The 21,917-nt window shown below is 41.8% G+C and overlaps 1 protein-coding gene across 1 annotated transcript in view; it reads right to left on the bottom strand.

Moving 5' to 3' along the window:
• Window positions 1-7,014, bottom strand: part of LOC122178257 (cytochrome b-245 heavy chain) — a 28,868-nt gene extending 21,854 nt beyond the window's left edge. The window contains exons 1-3 of the mRNA XM_042868331.1: window positions 6,932-7,014; window positions 4,117-4,226; window positions 2,577-2,664 (exon numbers count right to left, since the gene is read on the bottom strand). Of these exons, the coding sequence (XP_042724265.1) occupies window positions 2,577-2,657 (81 nt within the window). The 5' untranslated portion in view covers window positions 2,658-2,664; window positions 4,117-4,226; window positions 6,932-7,014. The remainder of the gene's footprint in view (window positions 1-2,576; window positions 2,665-4,116; window positions 4,227-6,931) is intronic.
• Window positions 7,015-21,917: the final 14,903 nt, after the last annotated feature.

Genomic DNA, 21,917 nt, shown 5'->3' with positions numbered 1-21,917 from the left:
AGAGGTAAAGAAAAGAAAATGAAAGAGACCCAGTTCCTGCATTGCTGCCAATATGCTAAGACAAGGCTGCTGAGCTCTCTCCCATATAGCCAGTGAGAGACATTGACTAGCCTCTTTTATTTTGTCGGTCGAAATATTTATTTTGAACTCTTTGCATTGTGTGTCTCTTGACCTTCCCTTTATTTTACACCAAAGAGGAAAAAGCAGACTAGAATCTTCTAAGACTTCTTACATGGAGGGGAAAGCCTCATCCTCAACTTTATATCTGTTCTCAAAAAGCATCATCTATGGAGCTTTCTCTGCTACACTACACACCAGACCTGCTTTCACGTCCAGTCTCAGGCTGTCACTGCACTGACCCCTTCACTCATGGGAATAAGATAGTATGAAACCCCTGCCTTTTTTTTACAACCCCTGTTTTGTTTACAAGATAAATTACCCCATGCTGAGGCCAGGGCCCAGGGCCCATCCAACCTGGCCTCAAGCACGTCCAGCAATGGGGCACCACAGCTTCTCTGAGCAGCCGTGCCAGCGCCTCACATCCCACATAGTGAGGAATTTCTCCCTAATACCTAATCCAAATCTCCCTTATTTTAGTTTAAAACCATGATCACTTTAAGCTGGCAGTACTTTTCAGGTTAAGGCTGGCATAAGCAGAAAGTGAGGTTAGCATAACCCCCTGTGCATAAAGCCTGGGGCCAAAATAACCCAGCTACGCGCGGGTCTGCAAGAAATATAGCCCAGCCTAGCCACTGAACAGAAGCCCAGCTTTCACGACCCGCCAGGCGCTTTTTTCCTGCGCTCTTCTCTTGCTTTCAGCCGAGCACCGGCACACCGAGCGCGTGAAGGCCCGTGGCAGCCTTCTGGCAGCGGGCAACGGCGGCTCGGCACCGCCACCCGGCGGCCAGCAGTGACGTCTCTGCTGGGGCAGGTTTTCACTCATCGAGCTGCCTGCACCATTCTTCAGGACAGCGGGGAGGCTGCTGCTGATTCCATTATATTATACATATATATATATATTCTGTAAAAGCTGAGTAAGAAAATGAGCCCACTGTCAGCATTTTGTATGAAATGTTAATTTACCACTTGGAGATCTACATTTTCAAGGGGAAATATTTTAGTAGATATCAGATCAGAAACAAGAACCAAAGTCAGTGGTGTGTAACAGGTAAAAATATCAGTGCACCACAGCCTGCAAGCTCCAGGGGCAGATTCTTTTCTCACATGACTGAAAGTGCCACTTCCCTGCTGTCTCCCTACGGGTCCCAGCTCTGCTTTCCTTTGCTGCTGTGAGCTCCTTGATGGATCTGAACATCTGGCAGCCTTGTCTCATCACAGGTCTTCTGGTGTAAAGAGAGGGTGCCTTCTGACAGAATTTCCCTCTTGTAGACATCTGTCACACCTCTCTCATCTTTGACTTTGAAACCCAGTTTTTGAAAATGAGCCTGTCTGCTTAGCTTACTGTGTGGATAAACCATACTGAAAACATGGGGTGCTGGAGCTGTAAGTATGTTTGTATTCAAAGTCACTTCACCTGCCTCTGCTACAGAGCCTCTTTGCTGTAGACATTTCTCCTTTTCGGAAGGGAAAAGGCAGGCAAAAAAGCTTCAGCTCTGGGGAGTTCAGTTATCTCCACTTCTATGCTGAAGGAGAGAGATGGGCAGGGATGTGAAGCAGAGCTGAGACACATAGCAGTGACTTGGGAGCTTCGTGGAAATGGTGCACACACAGTGTCCCCAGCTTAAAAGTGAGTTGTGACCAGAAGCTCTAGTACAGTGGTGGCCTGCTAGCCACGTGACAGCCAAATGCATTCCCTGAGCAGAGGCAGCCTAGGAGCACGCACATGCATGCAAAAGACATTGCTTCACAGAAGGTTCTGTAACCCCAAGTCTAAGGTGTACCTGCACCATGTCCTGATGCAGCTTTTTCCACTGGCTGGCTGGGTGCCCTAATGGCTGTGCTACAGCGGAGGAAGAAACAGCATCAATATCATCACACAGTCACAGAAGTACTCCAGTAACCCCTTGCCAACATCCTAATTTCACGGGTCTGTCCTACTTTACACTGCTGCACTCATACAAATGAGTGCTGTAAAAGGTGGGTTTTTTTTTTGCTGATTTTTCTCTCTTGTTTCTCAGCATGAGGGTGACAGGGCAACCCATGTCAGTTTTAGATCCCTGCCTGCAGCATGACATCTGACTGACATGGCTCCTGGCTCAGCCTTGTTTGTACTGAGGACTTTGAGTTTTTGTTAACAGCAATAGGAGAAACACTGAGAAATGATTTCATGTTAAATGCACAAGTCTAAGAAAGATAACACAATGAACTGTGGCACCAAGGAGCAAGCTTTTGCATAAAACTTCACTTTAAAATAATCTATTAGCTAGAGTACTAAAATATGGCTCATCCCTGTGCTAAGGCTGAGCATGAAGCCTATATGCTGCTAAGTCATATTTAAATTGCTTCTGAAAACAGACTAACACGGCTGTAGCCATACATCACTGTAACGGTGACGTTACAGAAATCATCCCATCCTGACCAGACAGTACCGGAAGGAGTGGAAATTGCAGTGATACCATGGATCTGGGCAACAGGAACACGTGGATGGTCGAATCCAAACCCGTAACCAGCTGAAGCCAGGAGCAAAACTGGATCATGAACTACCTGGTGGAGCAAGAGGATATGGAATTAAAAGTAACCAATATACTGAATCCAGCCCTGTTTTTAAACACAATAGAAGGAAGGGAAATCAAACACGACTGTCTTCACACTATTGAACAAGTATATTGTAGCAGAACTGATTTGAAAGACTGTCCCCTCGGAATCCAGATATGGAAATGTTTGTGGAAGGTAGGAGTTTCATGCAAGATAGCATTAAGAATGCCATAATTCTGGCACATTCCAGCTAAGCACAGAAAGCAGAATTCGTAACCTTGCTAGGAGCTTTGGATTTAGTAAAAGGAAAAAAGAGACAGTATGTGGACAGACTCAAAATTTGCATTTGGGGTTGTGCTTGCACATGGTGCTATCTGGAAACAACAGGGCTACTAAACTCCCAAGGAACACCTGTAAAATATGGAGAAACAGTAATAGAATTGTTAGAAGAGGGGTAATTACCAAAAGAAGTAGCTACAATGCATTGCAAAGCCCAGCAATCAAACAACAACAATATTAGTATTGGTAACAGCCACACAGATACAGCAGCCAAGAATGCAGCAGAAGGAGTTTTCCTCCAATTAGTATCCCAGAAACATCAAGAACGGATCAATGAACCTCCAAAATACCAGACTGAAGATGAGAAATTGGCTTCCCTGCTAAAAGCTAAGAAAAATGAAGAAGGATGGTGGGTAATTCCAAAAACCATGTAATGGTTCCCCAGCTAGTAATGAGGAAAACAGTAGAAAATAACCATCAAATCACACAGTGGGGAACAGAAGCCATCACGGATAACTTAAAAACTCAAATTTTAAGCATGTGAATGGGAGTAATGGTGAAAAGAATGGTGAGGAAATGTGAATTATATTTGAAAAATAAAAAAGACCACCCTGTGGAATCATAAGAAGGGGAAACAGCCCAGGACACTATTGGCAAGTAGTCTTTTCCAAACTCCCATAGCAAGCTGGCTACAGGTATTTGTTGTTATTGATTGATACTTTTTGAGAATGATCAGAGGTTTATCCCTATCACACCAACAAAGCAAGGAAAATAGTAAAAGTGTTGCTAAAAGAAATTATACCTAGATTTGAGGTACCAATAGGTATATCGTCAAATAAAGGTTTGCATTTTGTAGCTGAAATTGTCCAAAATCTAGCAAAAAACATTGAATAGAATGGGATTTACATACTCTATATAGGTCACAGTCCAGTGTAAAGGTGGAAAGGATGAATCAAACCTTGAAATGCAAATCAGTAAAATCTGTCAAGAAGCTGACTTGAAATGGCCTGAGGCCCTACCTCTCATCTTACTTCATGTTAGGAAATGGTGTTCTAAAGAGAAAATAAGCCCTTATGAAATTATCTATGGAAGACAATTTCAAATATTGATGGGTAATAGTGATATAAATCAACTGGGTGAACTAAATCTATGACAATGTCATATCTTTAGGGAAAATCCTACCTTCTATCCACAGGTTCATGGCTCATGCGACACCAACACCTCTGGAAGTCAGAATGCATCCATTTCAACCTGGGCAGTGGGTCTATTAATGGAGCTGGAGCTTCAAACCACTGGAGGAGAAATGGAAAGGACTATACCAAATATTACTGACAAAGAGCGAAGAAAGCATCCATCCCACAGTGGCAAGTGGAACAGACTACACAGAAAAGAACACAGCTTACAGATGGGAATCAGAAAATTGTATTATGAACTTGCAGTTGTCAAAGATAATTATCTTAAGTGTAACAGTGATTGTTTGCCTTACGTTATTCATATTAATTGTTTGCTAAGCTTTTTAGCAGTACTGAAGGGATATACTCCATTTGTTTAAATTGATAATGGTAATCTTAGCAGTAGTTACTTATGCTTATCAATTAGATGCATAGGATCAAAATAAGCATATGAAGTTGATGGAAAAGGTGGCTGTTCTGTTGCCTGGAATTCTATTTCTTGTTAGACATGCATGGAAATGACAAAATATGAGACACGTCTGTACCAGCTGTGGGAAATACCACTTCCAAAACAAAGTTGGCATACAATATTTGTTACCAAAACCTTAGAATACTTTGCAGATAAGTATGTAGAATTGCAGACATAGATTGCAGTAACCCAACCTATGAATAATGCCATTTGTTTGACAGACAAATAGACTAGTCAAGCAGGGAGTGCTCCAGTGGAAAATATCTGTACTGAAAGTGGGTATTACAGATGACAGATGAGTATTTTTAAAGAAACAGGGATAAATACTGGGTGTTAGTTAAAGGCAAAGGATGGTACTGGTTATGTGGAGACTGTTACCATCATGGTGGACCAGAACCTGTACCCTAGGAATAGTAATGCCAAAGGTTGCAGTAACAGATCAATTAACATGGAATACTCTCAAAGGTTAAAAGGGAAGTGCCCAATCCACTAGTAGAAAGGCCTGGTAGTTTTCACTTATTCATTAGGTGATTAATTTCCTTCTAAGAATTGCAGAACTAGAAAAAGCTATAGTAAACATCTCAGCAGTTACGGAGCACCTTGAAAATGAAACACTGGATGCTATTATTGCCCTTAAGGAAGAAGTTCAAAGTTTAGTCAGGATAGTACTACAAAACAGAATGGCTTCAGACATGTTACTGGCTGCACAAGGAGGGGTTTGTGCAGTAGTAAATACTAGTTGCTGTGTTTATGTGGATCAGAGCGGTAGAATAGAAAGAGACATACATAAAATATGGCACCAAACTAAAATACTGCATAAAGTAATCCAGGATGATGTAAGCTAGAGCTTAACAGACCTTTTACCCAAAATGACTTCCTCACTTCCCAGATTAAATAGGTTAAAGAAGTTATTTGTAGGGACAATGTGTATAGTAGCTACATGTATCCTTGCTTGTTCTACGATTAAATGTAGGGGATGTATACCTAAATGTGAAGGATCAAAGGTGGTGAGGATTAAAATATAAACATCATAATCCTCAAAAGAAAAGGAAGGGTTGATACAGGCTGGTTTAGCAATAGGGATCAGTATATTAGTTTAAGGACCAACAAATTAGTTTACCAAAAGGAATCAACGAGTGCTAGTTCTAAAACTTTCCATTTTAACTTTGCTTGGAGTGTGAACTTGTTTTTCTCAAGGATTCTGCTTCACAGGAACACTGGAGTCACAATAACTACTTTTATCTTTGCATCCACCAGGTGCAAGGACTTTCTCCTTGGATTTCACATGTATTGTTTTGAATTAGAGTGCATTAAGATAGAAAATTGCTCATTATGGCTTAACAAGCAATGGACATTTTCTAAATTGGGAAAAAACAGCTAGAGGTCAGCCAGAAGTCACTGTGATGAAGCTGATTATAGGAAAATGGGGAGAAAGTAATTGGTTGTATGCAACTATGATGCATAGTTGCATACTATGCATGCCCAGAGGGACATATTTATATATATATTTATATAAATTAATGAGTTCTTGGAAAAGAATGAATATGTATGCCAGTGCATTGCATACGTATATCTGAATTGTCTTAACTGTTTAAATGTAGAATTCTGAGAGAGTAATCTTCATTTATCAAGTTGCCTAGTACGTATTGTGAGGAATAAAGGAATGCTGCTTTCTAACACCACGTTGGAGTTAGAGAATTTTCTTCCTGGATTTGAGATGACAGAACTAGCACTCATTGATTCCTTTTGTTAAACTAATATATTGGTCCTTAAACTAACATACTCTATTGCTAAACCAGCCTGTATAAAAATTATTATTAAAAATGATATAAAAATGAGTAGGTTAGACCAGGGAATGTTTTCTGCAACATTACTTACTCTTTTCCTTATTAGCTCTTAATATAAGATTTGATGGCTTATTCTCCCATTTCCATTGTTCAAGATTTCATGGGACTAGTGATAGCCTGAAGATATTTCAACTCTTTCTCAGTTGGGTTCACCAATTGTTCTGAAATAATAATTTTCTGCCAAATGGTGCATGCAAACTGCATGCATTATGTCAGCAGTTTTGTATCCATTCTGACCATTAGCACAGAAATGTTTTATTTCATGATGAGATGCAAAATCAAAACTAATATGTGTACTGCAACACTGTGTGATTAAAGACTGTGCTGGTACTAAAACAGACTAACAAGACATAAATTAAAACCAAATGACTTGAAAATGCTATGTCTAGATTAGAGAGACCTCAGTTTCTGAGGCAAGGTACACTGTATGGTGGTACCCAGACTCCTTACTTGAGCTTCTACTGTGCACCTTAGAGAATGCTGGTGGACAACTCTAGGCTCTTCCTCACCTGAGTTTTTCTGAGTTGCCTGAAATACTTCTGTAGACTCACAGTGTCATTTTCTTTTCCTCGTCTTCTTCTTTTTTCTTTCCATATATTTATTTTTCTTTAAAAATAAGAAGAAAAGTTAAAAACAATAAAGCCTACAGCAAGCCATTGGCAATGAAGCAAATATACTTAATAAGCACCTAACTACATTGTGGCTTTGCGTTACCTTACCTTCCCTGTAGTACCAAAGCTAATGCTACACTCCTTTTTGAAAAATTCCTGGATGCATTATTTTTTAAAATGATGTCTGTACTTCTGAATACTGTACTGTTCACTGCTATTAATGTTTTCAATGTAGTAATGAAGAATTGATGCATTCCATGCATTCAGTCATTTTCACAGCTGTGTAATTTTGGCTATAAAGATCAACCATACCAAAAGTGCAGCTGGATGTTTCACTTTGTTGTTTCTCCATTTCTATTTGAAGCGATCGCCACGAAGCAACAGACAGGAAGAAAAGAAACAGCAAGAAAAATATTCTAGAGAATTTAAATGATGTTATGAGGGTAATCAACTGCAAAACTAAAGCAATTGCAAGCACCTTGCTTTCTGTTATGCATGTTAAACAGAGCAATTCTACTTAAACACATATTATATATAAGAGCAGGAAATCCACACATAAATAAAACAAAAAGTAGTGCAGCTAGGTACCTTGACTCTAAGGTGTTGTTTTGATATTTAGCCTCCATATTAGAAGCCAAACTTGAATTAGAGTTCAGGCTGACTCACCTTACTCTGTGCTGGTGCAGCCTCACCTCGAGCACTGTGTGTGATTTTGGGTGCCACAAAATAAGGACATAAAACCTAAACACCCAAAGGAGGGCTACAAAGATGTATGAGGAACGACTGAGGCCCCTCGGTGCGCTCAGTGCAGAGCAGAGGAGCCGAGGTGAGGCCTGATGGCGGCTGCAGCTCCTCACAGGGAGCGGAGGGGCAGCGCTGAGCTCTGCTCTGTGTGACAGCGACAGGGCCCGAGGGAACGGCATGGAGCTGCGTCAGGGGAGGGCAGCTGGGGGTCAGGGAAAGGGGCTGCACCACGGGGCGGTGGGCGGGGAACGGGATGCGCGGAGCTCGGCCCCGAGTGCCAGAGTTGTGGGGGTGTCTGAACAGTGCTCTCAGACATAGGGTTTGATCTCTGGTGGTCCTGTGTGGAGCTCAGAACTCCACATATAAGAGCTCACATCTGAATTACAAAATTCTGAAAGGTGAAATTGTTGTACCTGAACACTGACACTCAAGAATACTGAAAAATTTATTTTCAGGAGCAAGAGATTTTCCCTAGGATTGTTAGAAATCTGGAAAAGGATAAAGCTGTTCTTTCCTTTTCTCTAGGACATACAGGTGTTGTAGTAAAGTTGTTGCTTATTGGAAGGAGATTCAGTAAGTTCCCATGTTGTGATTTTGAAGCACCTACATGGGAATTTTGATTGCATTTTGACTTGAGTACTGAGACGAAGCTCAGACAAAAGAGTTTCATTAAACTTGTTCTTAAAGATATAGAAAAAATTACACAGTCCTTAAAACCTCTTACTGTAAGTCTTCTGTCTCCAGTGAATTAAACTTATCATCTCTACCAAAGTACTACTATATATTCATGTTCCAGTGATGCCTCTTGAGTGACTGCAATCACGTCAACTGCATTTTAAAATACAAGACTATAAACATTCACTATGATGCTTGCCTTGTGTGATAAATGTGTTTCTTCATTAACCAGGAGGTAGTAAATATTTCGAGACAAGAACAATTGGGATGTAGTTAATCTTTACTGAATGTTGACACAGCTGCCCGAGCAGTATTTCTTTTTAGGAACTAAGAGCAAGGGGGTGTTGCAGCATCAACAGAAGAATAGCTGAAGACCCCAGTAACAACAAATGAGACATGCGCAGAGTACTCCGGAAATACCACGACAGTCATTTGGAACCACTTAAAAGAACGGCCCCAGTCTTCGGGTGGTGTGGCAATTGGCGGGACGGAGATCCCTCTGTCGCCCAGCGCTGCATTGCCTCCTTACTTTGCTTACTATAATCAATAAAATCTGAACAATTGCAGTCTGTGATGTTTATTGACTAATCTCCCCATAACAGTTGGTGCCGTGACTTGGATAGGAATAGAGGCTGGGTGCTGAGAGCCGGGGAGGCGCCCCGCTGAGATCGGCGGCCCCGGCTCCTGCTCTCTGCCCTGCTCCTACCGACGATCCGAAATTCGAATGTAAAGAGGCAAGGAAAACTGGTTGACCCCTTAAATTTTGTGCACAAAAGTCTGGACGAAGATGCAGGACGCGTAAGTGACTGCCTGTTAGGCAGGGATATCCGTTCGGTCGGGGTTGGGATCCTGGAGTGTGACGAATGGTGTGTGTGTCTGAGAGGGGGACTGGTAGCTGGATTCCCCAAGCGAGTGTGGACCCTCAGTAGTGCGTTTCCCATTGTCCGCGAGGACGTGGGCCACGAACCAGGGGAAGCGAGTGAGATGCATACACGACTGAAAGAAGGCACTCCGGAAGATGGGACAGGAGAAGAGTAAGCCTCCTGCACCCATGAAGCGCTCTCCAGTGCCTAGGGATTCCCCACTGGGGTTCATGCTAGAAATGTGGAAATATTATCCCGGAACAGGGAATAAAGACAAAGCTAAAATGATCTACTATTGTGTAGAAATTTGGGGAGGCCAACAAATTGATAAGGTGGTATGGTGGCCGAAATTCGGGTCTAGCGAAGATTGGATACAACAACAGTTGAATATTTGGGTAAACACTAAGACCCCATTTAGTCAGGAGGAAAGTGAATATGCAGCTGTCTGGGTTACACGCCCAGGAGGGTCGGGGGTTTCAATTTTCAAACTATCAGAAGTAGACCCGGAGATCAAAAAGCAAAAGTCTCGAAGAGAAGAGAATTTCCCTATAGGACCCCCACCGTATGTTCCACCACAGCCGATAGCCCCTCCTCTCCCACAACCTGAGCCAGATAACCAGGCCAACCTGGAGCCCCAGGTGGGGGTAGACAATCAGGAGGATCAAGACTTAGGGCCCCGAACTCGAGGACGGGCAAGACAACAGAATTTGTTTCCACTTCGAGAGGTGCCTATGGGAGGACCTAATCCGCAAATGGGATTTATCTCTGTGCCTTTGAGTTCAGGAGACGTCAGGGAATTTAAAAAGGAGATGGGAAAGCTGTTAGAAGATCCCTTGGGGGTTACTGAAAGAGTAGAGCAATTCCTGGGTCCTAATATGTATACCTGGGATGAGCTGCAATCCATCTTAAGCATTTTATTCACAACGGAAGAAAGACACATGATTCGGACCGCAGGAATGCGTATTTGGGATACCCAACATGCCCAGGGTCCCCAGGCGGAGATAAAGTGGCTCTTACAAAGGCCACAATGGAATCATCAAAATGAGGAACACAGAATGCATATGCAGGATTTACGAACTATACTCATCCAAGGGATCAAGGAAGCAGTTCCTAGGGGCCAAAATATTAATAAGGCATTTAATGAAAGACAGAAGAAAGAGGAATCCCCTGACGAATGGTTAGAGCGGTTGCGAAAAAGCTTGCAAATGTATTCTGGGTTGGACCCAGAAACTCAACTGGGCCAGGCCCTGTTAAAAACACAGTTTGTAGCAAAGGCCTGGGATGATATACGGAAGAAGTTAGAAAAGATTGAGAATTGGCAAGATCGAGGATTAGATGAATTACTTAGGGAAGCCCAAAAGGTGTATGTTAGAAGGGAAGATGAAAGTCATAGAAAACAAGTCAGGATGATGGTGGCGGCAGTTAGGGAAAGTCGGGAACTGGATAGACAAGAAAGACGACCATTTCAGGGACCACCCCCCTATCAAAAGAAGGATGAGCAAGTGAAAGAAAGGAAGGAGGAAAGAACTTGTTTCTATTGTGGGAGAAGGGGACATGTGAAGAAAAACTTAAAGTGCAGGACAAAAAGATGTTCAAGGAAGATTAGGGGAGTCAGGGGCTTCACCTACTGGGGACCCAGAAACACCGTGAGCCCTTGATAAAATTAAAGATAGGTCCCCAACTGGAGGAAGTAGAATTTTTGGTGGACTCAGGAGCTGAGAGATCTACCATACAGCAATTGCCCTCTGGATGTGAATTATCCAGAGAAACAGCCTTAGCAGTAGGAGCTAAGGGAGAACCCTTTAGAGTAGGAGTTAAAGATGTAACAATAGAAACTAAATCTAAAATAAGACTAGGAGACTTTCTAGTGGTACCTGAAGCCGAATTTAACTTGTTGGGACGAGATTTAATTATAGAACTAGGAATAAGCCTAGAAGTGAGGAATAAAGAGATAAAAATTAGGCTTTGTCCTCTTAAAGTGGAAGATGAAGAAATGATTAACCCCGAGGTGTGGTACACACCTGAAGGCGTGGGGCGATTAGAGATACCCCCCTTTGTAGTCAAACTTAAAAACCCCGAACTCCCCATAAGATTAAGACAATATCCTATCTCATTGGAAGGGAGAAGGGGATTGAAACCAGAAATAGGGAGGCTCATAAAACAGGGGTTATTAGAACCTTGTATGTCTCCATTCAACAATCCCATATTACCAGTAAAGAAGCCCAATGGGACATACCGCTTAGTACATGATTTACGGGAAATAAATAAGAGGACTATTTCTCGCTTTCCAGTAGTGGCTAATCCATATACATTACTGAGTAAATTAGGTCCTGAGAATTTATAGTACAGTGTAATTGATCTAAAAGATGCATTTTGGGCCTGTCCTTTGGATGAGATGTGCCGGGACTATTTTGCATTCGAGTGGGAAGACCCGGACACGGGAAGGAAACAACAATTGAGGTGGACGGTGTTACCTCAAGGTTTTACGGAATCTCCTAACTTATTCGGGCAGGCCCTGGAACAAATTTTACAAGAATACCAGCCTGCCCCTGGTAGTACACTTATTCAGTATGTTGATGATTTATTGATTGCAGGAAAAGAAGAGGAACAGGTCAGGAGAGAAAGTATAAAACTTCTTAAGTTTTTGGGATTAAAAGGTCTCAAAGTATCCTAGACAAAGTTACAGTTTGTAGAGGAGGAAGTTAGGTACTTAGGCCATTATATCAGCAAAGGGGAAAAGAGGATAGATCCTGAAAGAATAAAGGGAATATTATCCTTGCCGCCCCCTAAAAGTAAGAGACAAATAAGACAGATTTTAGGTCTGGTCGGATACTGCAGACAATGGATTGAGAATTATAGTAACAAAGTTAAGTTCTTGTATAAAAAACTTACTGCTGAAGGATTAATAACCTGGGATCAGCGGGATGAGGAGAATTTACAGGCGTTACAGAAGGATTTAATAAATGCCCCAGTTTTGAGCCTGCCTGACCTCAAGAGGCCCTTTTATCTATTCGTGAATATAGATGATGGCACGGCCTATGGAGTTTTAACTCAAGAGTGGGCTGGGAAGAAGAAGCCTGTGGGGTATTTTTCTAAATTACTAGACCCTGTGAGTAAAGGATGGCCTACTTGTTTACAAGTAATAGTAGGATGTGCCTTACTGGTAGAAGAGGCTAGGAAAGTTACTTTTAACAGCAATATAAAAGTATTGGCCCCTCACAACATACGAAACGTCTTACAACAAAAAGCCGAGAAGTGGATATCAGACTCTCGGCTGCTTAAATATGAAGGCATTTTGTTGGAAGCTCCGAACTTAACTTTGGAAACTACAAGCCTCCAAAATCCTGCACAGTTTTTATATGGAGTATCTGGGGAGTCAGAATTAACTCATGATTGTCTTCAGACTATCGAGGAACAAACGAAGATTAGGCCTGACCTAGAGGAAGAAGAATTAGATGATGGAGAAAGGATTTTTGTAGACGGATCCTCTAGGGTGGTAGAAGGGAAAAGGAAATCGGGCTATGCGCTTATAGATGGGAAAACGTTCATGGTATTAGAATCTGGACCACTAAATAGCTCCTGGTCAGCCCAGGCCTGTGAATTGTATGCGGTTTTGCAGGCTCTAAAAAGGTTAAAAGGGAAAGTAGGAACAATATATACCGATTCTAAATATAGTTATGGGGTAGTACATACCTTTGGGAAAATCTGGGAGGAAAGGGGATTAGTTAATTCACAAGGGAAAGACTTGATTCTTCAAGAGTTAATAAAGGCAGTTTTACTTGCTCTAAGGGGGCCTGTTAGAATAGCTGTAGTACATTTAATGGGACACCAAAAGGGAATAGATTATAAGAGTAGAGGAAACAATGCGGCAGATCAAGAAGCTAAGCAAGCGGCTTTAAGAGAATTAGTACTGAGGGAGGAAAAATCGGAACACCCAGAGTTAAAAACAGCAACCCCTGTGTTTACCCCAAGGGAAGAAAAGAGACTCGCCCAAATGGGGGTTCAAAAGAATAAGGAAGGAAAATGGCCCCACCCGATGGAAGGGAAGTCTTGTCAAAACGAATAGCATCTCAAGTTTTAACTAATCTACACCGACGAACACATTGGGGCAGCCAAGCATTAGTAGACCATTTTGCTACCAAATACATGTGTATAGGTCTACATGATCTAGCAAAACACATTATCCAAGGGTGTTCTACATGCTTAAAGGTTAATAAAACTGGGCAGAGGCGACTGCCGATGGGCGGGAGACCTCTAGCGGTAAGGCCATTTTCCAAGGTTCAAATCGACTTTACAGAACTTCCCAAAGTAGGGAGATATAGATATGTTTTAGTTATTGTAGATCACCTCACACACTATATAGAGGCTTTCCCAACCATCAGGGCAACCGCCCAAACAGTAGCAAAGGTTTTATTAGAACACATAATCCCCAGGTATGGGGTCACAGAAGTCATTGATTCAGACCAGGGACCCCATTTCACGTCTAGAATAATAAAAAATTTAGCAGAAGCCCTAGGAGTAAGGTGGGAAGAGCATACCCCGTGGCATCCCCAAAGTTCAGGACGAGTAGAACGAATGAATGGGGAACTGAAGAAGCAGTTGGTAAAATTAACAATTGAAACCAAGCTCTCATGGGTAAAGTGTATCCCCTTAGCACTGTTGAACATCAGAGCCCAGCCTAGAGCCGACATAGGAATATCTCCTTTTGAGATGCTATATGGAATGCCCTATGATGCAGGAGTTCCCGCAGATCATCCAGGAATAGCGGACAAAACTATTCAAACTTACATTAATGAGCTAATGAAATTTAGGCAGGAACTGCGGGATAAAGGACAATTAACCCAAAGACCCCCTCTTGATATTAAATTACACCAGGTGAAACCGGGGGATTGGGTCCTTATAAAATCCTGGAGAGAAACTGCCCTGCAGCCCCGCTGGGAAGGACCCTACTTGGTATTGTTGACTATTAATACCGCTGTTCGGACTGCTGAAAGAGGCTGGACTCACGCCAGTCGCATCAAGGGACCAGTGAACAACAAGGAATGGACAGTCACTAGCCCCGCTGGAGACCTGAAAATAAGACTCTCCAGGAAATCTCAACAATGAATTCGGGACGTAGCATTGAATAGGGAAATGAATGGATGAAACTATTGATGAAAACCTTTGGAATTGATTAAGAGAATGTATATGTAACTTGTAATGATGCCTATCAGAGATAAATAACACCGGTTTGTATGCTATATATGTGTTTAGGTGGCGGACCCATTGCAGAAACAGGTATCATCCTGGAGGAGTGAATAAGTTTCACTGGTCACTCCGGGGAAATTGGCCGATTAAATATTAGCTTATAGGAAGGAGCCTTCGAAGGCCTTTAGGCAAGATCAAGGGAATGAAGGGACATATCGTTTAAAAAAAAAAAAAAAAAAGGCAAGCACGGACCTTTTCAACTGAACCTCTACCCGTTGTAGCTCGTGTTATGGTAGGACTGTGTCACTGGAGGGCGACAACGGTCGGCTACAGGGCCCCAAGAGTGGGAAGTCGCGACCGACACACAGATACACCAAAAAACCTGCTTGGAAGGACAAAGGGGCATCCCCCTCCTGAAGACTACTCTTGCTGCCGAGAAGATGAAATACCCCGTAGCTCGAAGCAACCAGGTTGACGGGCGAGGCAGAGGAGATAGAGGTTGTGGAGGACGTTACCCCGTCATTCACAGAAACAAGGTGTTTCTGTCCCAGAAGGGCCCTGGGGATATAAGAACGAACCTTAACAAATATGATACCTGGTGCCGGAGTGGGAAAGCTACCAATACAATGCTGTTACTCATTTGGCTATTTGGAACATGTGAAGGTAGCATAATTACACATGAACCTTTTAAATGGTCACTAGTCAGGTGGGAAGACCACAAAATAATCCGCTCAGTGATTACCCCAGGGGCACCCTCTTTTAGATGTTGGACTTGTGACTTAATTCGGACAGAACCCTGCCTTGACATGATGCCAGTTTATGCCTGCCCGGCTTCAAACCCCGGAAAAGGTTTTTGTAATTACCCAGGGGAGTTTTATTGTGGATATTGGGGCTGTGAGACTATCGCACTGGCATTTAAACCAGGAGGAGGTAAAGATCCATATATATCCATCAATTGGGCAGGAGAACCAAACTGTAGACCTCCCAAAGTTGACCCTCTCGGTGGGATCGTTACAGGTACCTGTAATAAGGGGCTAGAAATCAAAGTATTACCCCAAACATTAACAGATACGAGTTGGTTAATAGGAAAGACATGGGGAATAAGACTATGGGAGCCTGGAAAAGATCGAGGGGGCCATTTCGTTATCAAGAAGGAGGTAGTTCCTCCTGACCCACCGAAGTGATTGGGCCCAACGAGGCCGTAACTGATACCCAAGAGATGCCGGCCCCTAATGATAATACCCTAATGGCACCGACTGAAGATACATCCCCCAGAGTATACAACACTCTATGGAAAATTATGCAGGCCAGTTTTTATGTGTTGAACAAAACCCATCCTGAGTTAACTAAAGCGTGCTGGCTATGCTACGACATACGTCCTCCCTTTTATGAAGCAATAGGGTCAGTCGCTAAAGTTAGAAGAAGGAATGGAACTAACCCCGGGGAATGTGTGTGGAAACAAGAAAAGGGTAGCACCCCAGGGATTACAATAGCACAAGTCACAGGACAGGGACTATGTGTAGGAACAGTACCTCGGAAACAACGATATCTTTGTAACAGAACCCTAAATATACAGGCAAAAGGTGAAAATGCAGACTGGTTAATACCGGCTCCCAATACTAAATGGGTATGCTCTAAGCTAGGACTGACTCCGTGCCCGTCCACCAAAGTGTTTAATGCAACACATGAATACTGCATACAAGTGATCATTGTTCCCCGAATTATATACCATTCCAAGGAATACGTGATAGACCATCAAGAAACATCAGAACATCACATGATTAAAAGAGAACCATTCACTGCTTTAACAATAGCAGTATTGTTAGCAACGGGGGGAATTGGAGCGGGGACAGGTATAGCCTCCTTAGTATCCCAAGGGGCTGGATTAAAAACGTTAAGGCAATCAGTAGATGAGGACCTACTGAAGATAGAAAAAGCTATTGATGCACTTACCAAATCAGTACGATCGTTATCTGAAGTAGTCCTCCAAAATAGAAGAGGACTAGACCTTCTTTTAATACAACAAGGAGGGTTGTGCGTAGCCTTAAAAGAACAATGCTGCACATATGTAGATTCAACAGGGGTAGCAGTCGACACCATGGCTGAACTTAGAAAACAGCTGGAACAACGAGAACGAGAAAGAGAATCCCAACAAAGCTGGTATCAGAACTGGTTTAACCACTCCCCTTGGCTCACTACCCTTTTATCAACCATAGCGGGACCGGTTATTTTGTTGATATTAGGACTGACCTTCGGTCCCTGCATTTTTAGTAAATTAATATCAATTGCCAAAAGCAGGCTGGAAGCAGCTCACTTGATGCTGATAAGGGCCAAATATGAACCCATTATTTCAGGTCCAAAGGAAGAAGAACTTGAATGGAGCAGACAAGAGTTAAAACGGTTTAATGAACAAAGCAAAAATATGCCATAAAAGAAAAGGGGGGACTGTGATAAATGTGTTTGTTCATTAACCAGGAGGTAGTAAATATTTCGAGACAAGAACAATTGGGATGTAGTTAATCTTTTACTGAATGTTGACACAGCTGCCCGAGCAGTATTTCTTTTTAGGAACTAAGAGCAAGGGGGTGTTGCAGCATCAACAGAAGAATAGCTGAAGACCCCAGTAACAACAAATGAGACATGCGCAGAGTACTCTGGAAATACCACGACAGTCATTTGGAACCACTTAAAAGAACGGCCCCAATCTTCAGGTGGTGCGGCAATTGGCGGGACGGAGATCCCCCTGTCGCCCAGCGCTGCATTGCCTCCTTACTTTGCTTACTATAATCAATAAAATCTGAACAATTGGAGTCTGTGATGTTTATTGACTAATCTCCCCATAACACCTTGCACAAAGCTCAAAATCCTGTTTCCTTTGTACACGAGCACTTTCAGGAGGCAGGAAGTAACAGAAAATGGTTTGCTGTTTTAGACTACTGTCCCATCCCACCCTGTGGGTTTTGAGAGAGATCAATCTTTTTCTGTCTCCTGAGTCACGTTACAGATAAGACAATATTATGCAATGGCTACTACTGAGAGTGAAGGAGATAGGAGATACTACTAAGAGTGAAGGAGAAAAGAAGATAAAAGATAGAAACTGGAGAGACAGACAGATAAACAGATATATAAAAACAACGCAAAGCAAAAATGGTTCACCACTTCTCGATCCAGCGATGTCTTGGTAGTGCTGATCTTTGGCAGTGGTGGGTTGTCCGAGGCTATGGCAGTAAGCTGTCGAATAACTATGATGAAAGTACGTACTCTTACTTATAGTCCAGAGTGGTTGAGCCTGCTCTTTTGAATTGACAGCTTCTGGCTTCAGGGGATCCCTGCACGAACTCTTTTTCCAGTTTTCCATGCCTTGCAAATTTAAATCGGCAGGGAGAGGAGGACTCAAGGAGATGCCAGCTTGTATCTTGCCTTCACAGGACACAATGGTATCATCTCCCAATCTCTTGTATCAGGCTGGAAACAAGTCTTCAGCCAGAAAACACTCTTGGACCCTCCCCTGCAAAGGCAAACAGCTCTAAAGAAATGCTTTCAAATGTAAAACTGTCCACAAAGCGTTTCGATTGTCTCGTGATGATTTGAGACAATGCATTCTTTACCATTCTCGGACAGACAGATACCATCAGCTCCTATGGAAAAACAAATGTAGGAAATATGGGGAAATAAAACAGGTGTTTTTTTTGTTTTTTTTTTCCCAAACTAGTACAGTTTACCAACCTGAAATATTTGCCTGTGCTGAGTCAAGCCTGCAAATGTCAAACCGGCATGCAAATAATCAATTCTTTTTTCTTTTAAAAAGGTTTCATTTTAGTTGCCATACATTTTTTAAGAATAATGAAAAAAAACCAACCCTGTATTTTATTTGAATGGCTAGAAACGTACTTTAAATATGTTCTTTCTGTAATCAGTGCACCCTATAAATTGAAGTCACTTTTATTACCTTCCATGACTTTCATAACATCTTCATCTTCCTTCCCTCTGTACCTCTTTATTTCAACAACTTCTACTCTTCCACGCCTAGAGGGAGAGGTAGCGAGTACCTGGATCACTGAGTGTGATTACACAGCTTTAACACACCTAAAAAGAGAAAGCTCCTGGCTTACTAACAGGTCAGACAGAAAGTCAAGTATATAACTCACATTGAAACCTTAATTTTCAGTAGGATCATTGCATCAGTTTGCATATCTCCTCTTGGCAAACCATAGTCTTCACAAATTTGTTCAAACCTATTTCCCTCCTTCAAACACTGTGCCAGTGTGCTCCTCCTACTCCACCCCTCCTGCTTCCTTCCCTCAACTCCTTCCATTGACCTGGCCTCGTACCCAAGACCTTGCAGGATGGACAGTGAGGAACAGTACCAATAATGTTCTTGCTAAAACACATTAATGACCACAAATCTGTCACAAACAGAGGGGCTGAAAGAACTGATAGCAGAAACCTGGTTCAACAGCTGAAGTCCAATTGAGCACACACCTAAAAAGCAACTTATGACTATGAATCAATTATCTTATTCCTTAAATAGTGAGCAGCCTCAAGGTTACCCCTATACAGAGATTCCTTATACCTTGATGCCTTGCTGATACAGATCCTCAGTAAGTGATGAATGTTTTACGCTTTGCTAGCCTCACTAAGATCACATTTTAGATAGATTGTAAGCTTTGTTAGCTTCACTAAGATTACAGGTTATTTGTGCACATACAGCCTTATACATAAACTGTTGGTCAAGTCTGGGACTAGGAGTGACAATAAATAACTTATGCCAATCTTGTTCTGTATGACACTGCTCTCTCAAACCAACTACTACATCCTCTGCTGAGTTCTCTACCAGCTAAATAGCATTAGATGCACCCAGTGATTTTGGATGAAGAACTCCCAAATCAATCAGATTATTATTCTGTCAGATTTGCATAAAAACATCTTCTGTTCTGTGTGTTAACAGCTGACAGCATACTATATAACCTGTAGCTTGGACTTCTAAAAGTCTGTATTAAGGATGGACACCAACACAATTTAAGTTTGTGTTTCAACATTTTAATGTGTTGTTTTACAAGTATAAAAGAAAACCTATGTTCTGTGTTCTAGATCTTGCATACTCATTTACATGAACAATCCTTACTGAGCAATCCTTTGTGTGACTCAGGACTACTGAAGTGAATGAAGTTTTTAACATTAGCCCTGTACCTTTTCAGTGACACATACACCTGTAACACTTAAAACAATGGTAGACATCACTAATTCAAACACATATCTTTCCTAGCTAGTACAACTCTTCTCCCAGTGCAGCCACTGAGTGCATTGATAATAACACTATCTAGATTGTCACTACCCTGGAAAAATAAAATGCATTTCCTCACATTATAGGACACTTTAGAAACATGAGCTTGTTTGTAAAATACTGGTCTTAATGCAACAGAACATCTTTGTCTCTCCCTTCAGCAGTGGCAGCACCATAAGCTCAGAACATACACAGAGCAGAGATAAGTCAATCAGCAACTGATGCTGAGGAGACATGAGGCACAGCTAAAGCAATGGCACTCATGTTGATGGAGTGTTTAACTGCATTTGGCTGGTATGCACAACTATGGCAAAGCCATGTAACAGCAGTATAACCCAAACAATCTTTTTCTCATAATGGTTTAAATATTCAGGCTTCTATGCATGCATTTGAGGACACTGTTATAAAAATAGGAAGTAATATGGCACATTCTCTAAAAACATGTTTACACATTAGCATCCATCATTAGTATGTGGAGTTAAATGGTACCCACTACATACACACACTGAACTCCCAGCTGCATAATTCTGCTACTATTGGCTTACCTGAAGAATAAACATTTCACTAGCTGAGGTTTGTGAAGTTCCCACTCTTTTCAAACGGCAAATTCACAACAGGACCAGTGCTGAAGTCTTATTTAAAGACTTCCGAGCCCTCTTTATAGTTCTGAAGTACCTCTACACGTGAAACCACCGAAGTTTTACATCTTTGTACATCTGTAGATAGGCAATGACTGTAGTTCACTAATCATCATCTATGAATTAGATACTCAGTTCTAGCTAGGAACACCAAAAAATTGCCCGTGTCCTGAATTCTGAAGTTTTGGAAGCAAAGGACCACATTCTCAATTGCTCCTTCAACTCACTATTAAAAAAAATAATAACAATCTGAAATAATTTAGAAAAGTACATGGAAATACTGTACAGTGCCTTTATGTACACAAGCAGAGAGAAGTACTGACATGTTTTCAAGGAATTCCTTCACCATTCTAATGCTTCTCAGAGAGAGAAACCAGAGCAGAGATATTTGGTGCCTTTCCCAAATACGTGAGCTATGTTCCTATGCTAAGCTCACACCAGAAACTCACATTACCACCCACCAATGATTTAATTGCATAACACACATACATACACACATCAAGCAAATTGAAAAAACATAACTCCATTATAAAACAGAAGTAGGAAGACATTTCATTTACAGTGCCATAAACAAAAAAATAAAAACAGCTTAGCTCTTTGCAGTACTTCATGTGAAATCCCATTACAAATGACTTCAGACCCCAACTTGAGGCATTTCTAATAAAATGGTGTTGATCTGATCCCTACCTAAGAACTTCACATTCTCCATGACAGCAGGTTGGAAGTTAAGCTGAGGCACGAGAAGGTACTTTGAGTCATGAATTATTTTCTTTTCAATAGTAATCACAATGTGTCAAGTAAAGAAGAAACTCAAAGTGCTAAGTAACCAAAGTGCAAAATGCTTTCACTTACTCTTTCTAAATACAGCTGTATTGTTTTGTATTTCCACTAAATTGTACTTCTTGGTTATCCACCCACTAAAGTTTCATCAGTGATTTGCAAAATACAGAAACACTTTCATTTGTGGTGATATAGTGCATAGAAGAAAAAGTCAACAATGTCCATTTTCTTTCTTTCAGACTTCAAGCCAGTAGTACTTACGAGGTAAAAGATGCCAGAGGGTTTGCACTACTGATACCAACCCAGCCACAATACAGAGTCAGAAAGGAGTTATCACAAAAGCACCTGCTTCATATGCTACCAACCGCTCCGACCCCTCCGACAGTCAGAGGAGCATTTGTCTTTTCTAACTTTAGCCATCTGAAATGGAGACAGATAGTCAGATCAGCTGTCAAGACATATGGTTAACACAGAGCAGCAGGTCTTCAGAGAATGATTCATGTCACCTAAGCCAACATTTTCAGAAAGGCTGAATCACTCACTGGAGATATTTCTTGGACAGCCCCTAGCTGACTAGTTCACACTGCTGACCAAACTTGAAGATACCTCAAGCTGTGTGAAGTGGACGCCACCCTAATACCAGAGTATCACAGATTCTGAAGTAGTATTTAAGTGATGTCAGTACACCAAGCTGTTCCAGAACATTACGCTTA

Source organism: Lagopus leucura, unplaced genomic scaffold (genome assembly GCF_019238085.1).
Source record: "Lagopus leucura isolate 7727_CA_CO unplaced genomic scaffold, USGS_WTPT01 Super-Scaffold_100001, whole genome shotgun sequence".
NCBI classification, from domain to species: Eukaryota; Metazoa; Chordata; class Aves; order Galliformes; family Phasianidae; genus Lagopus; species Lagopus leucura.
Note: the sequence above shows the minus strand (reverse complement) of the source record. Positions and strands in the feature narration are given on the sequence as shown.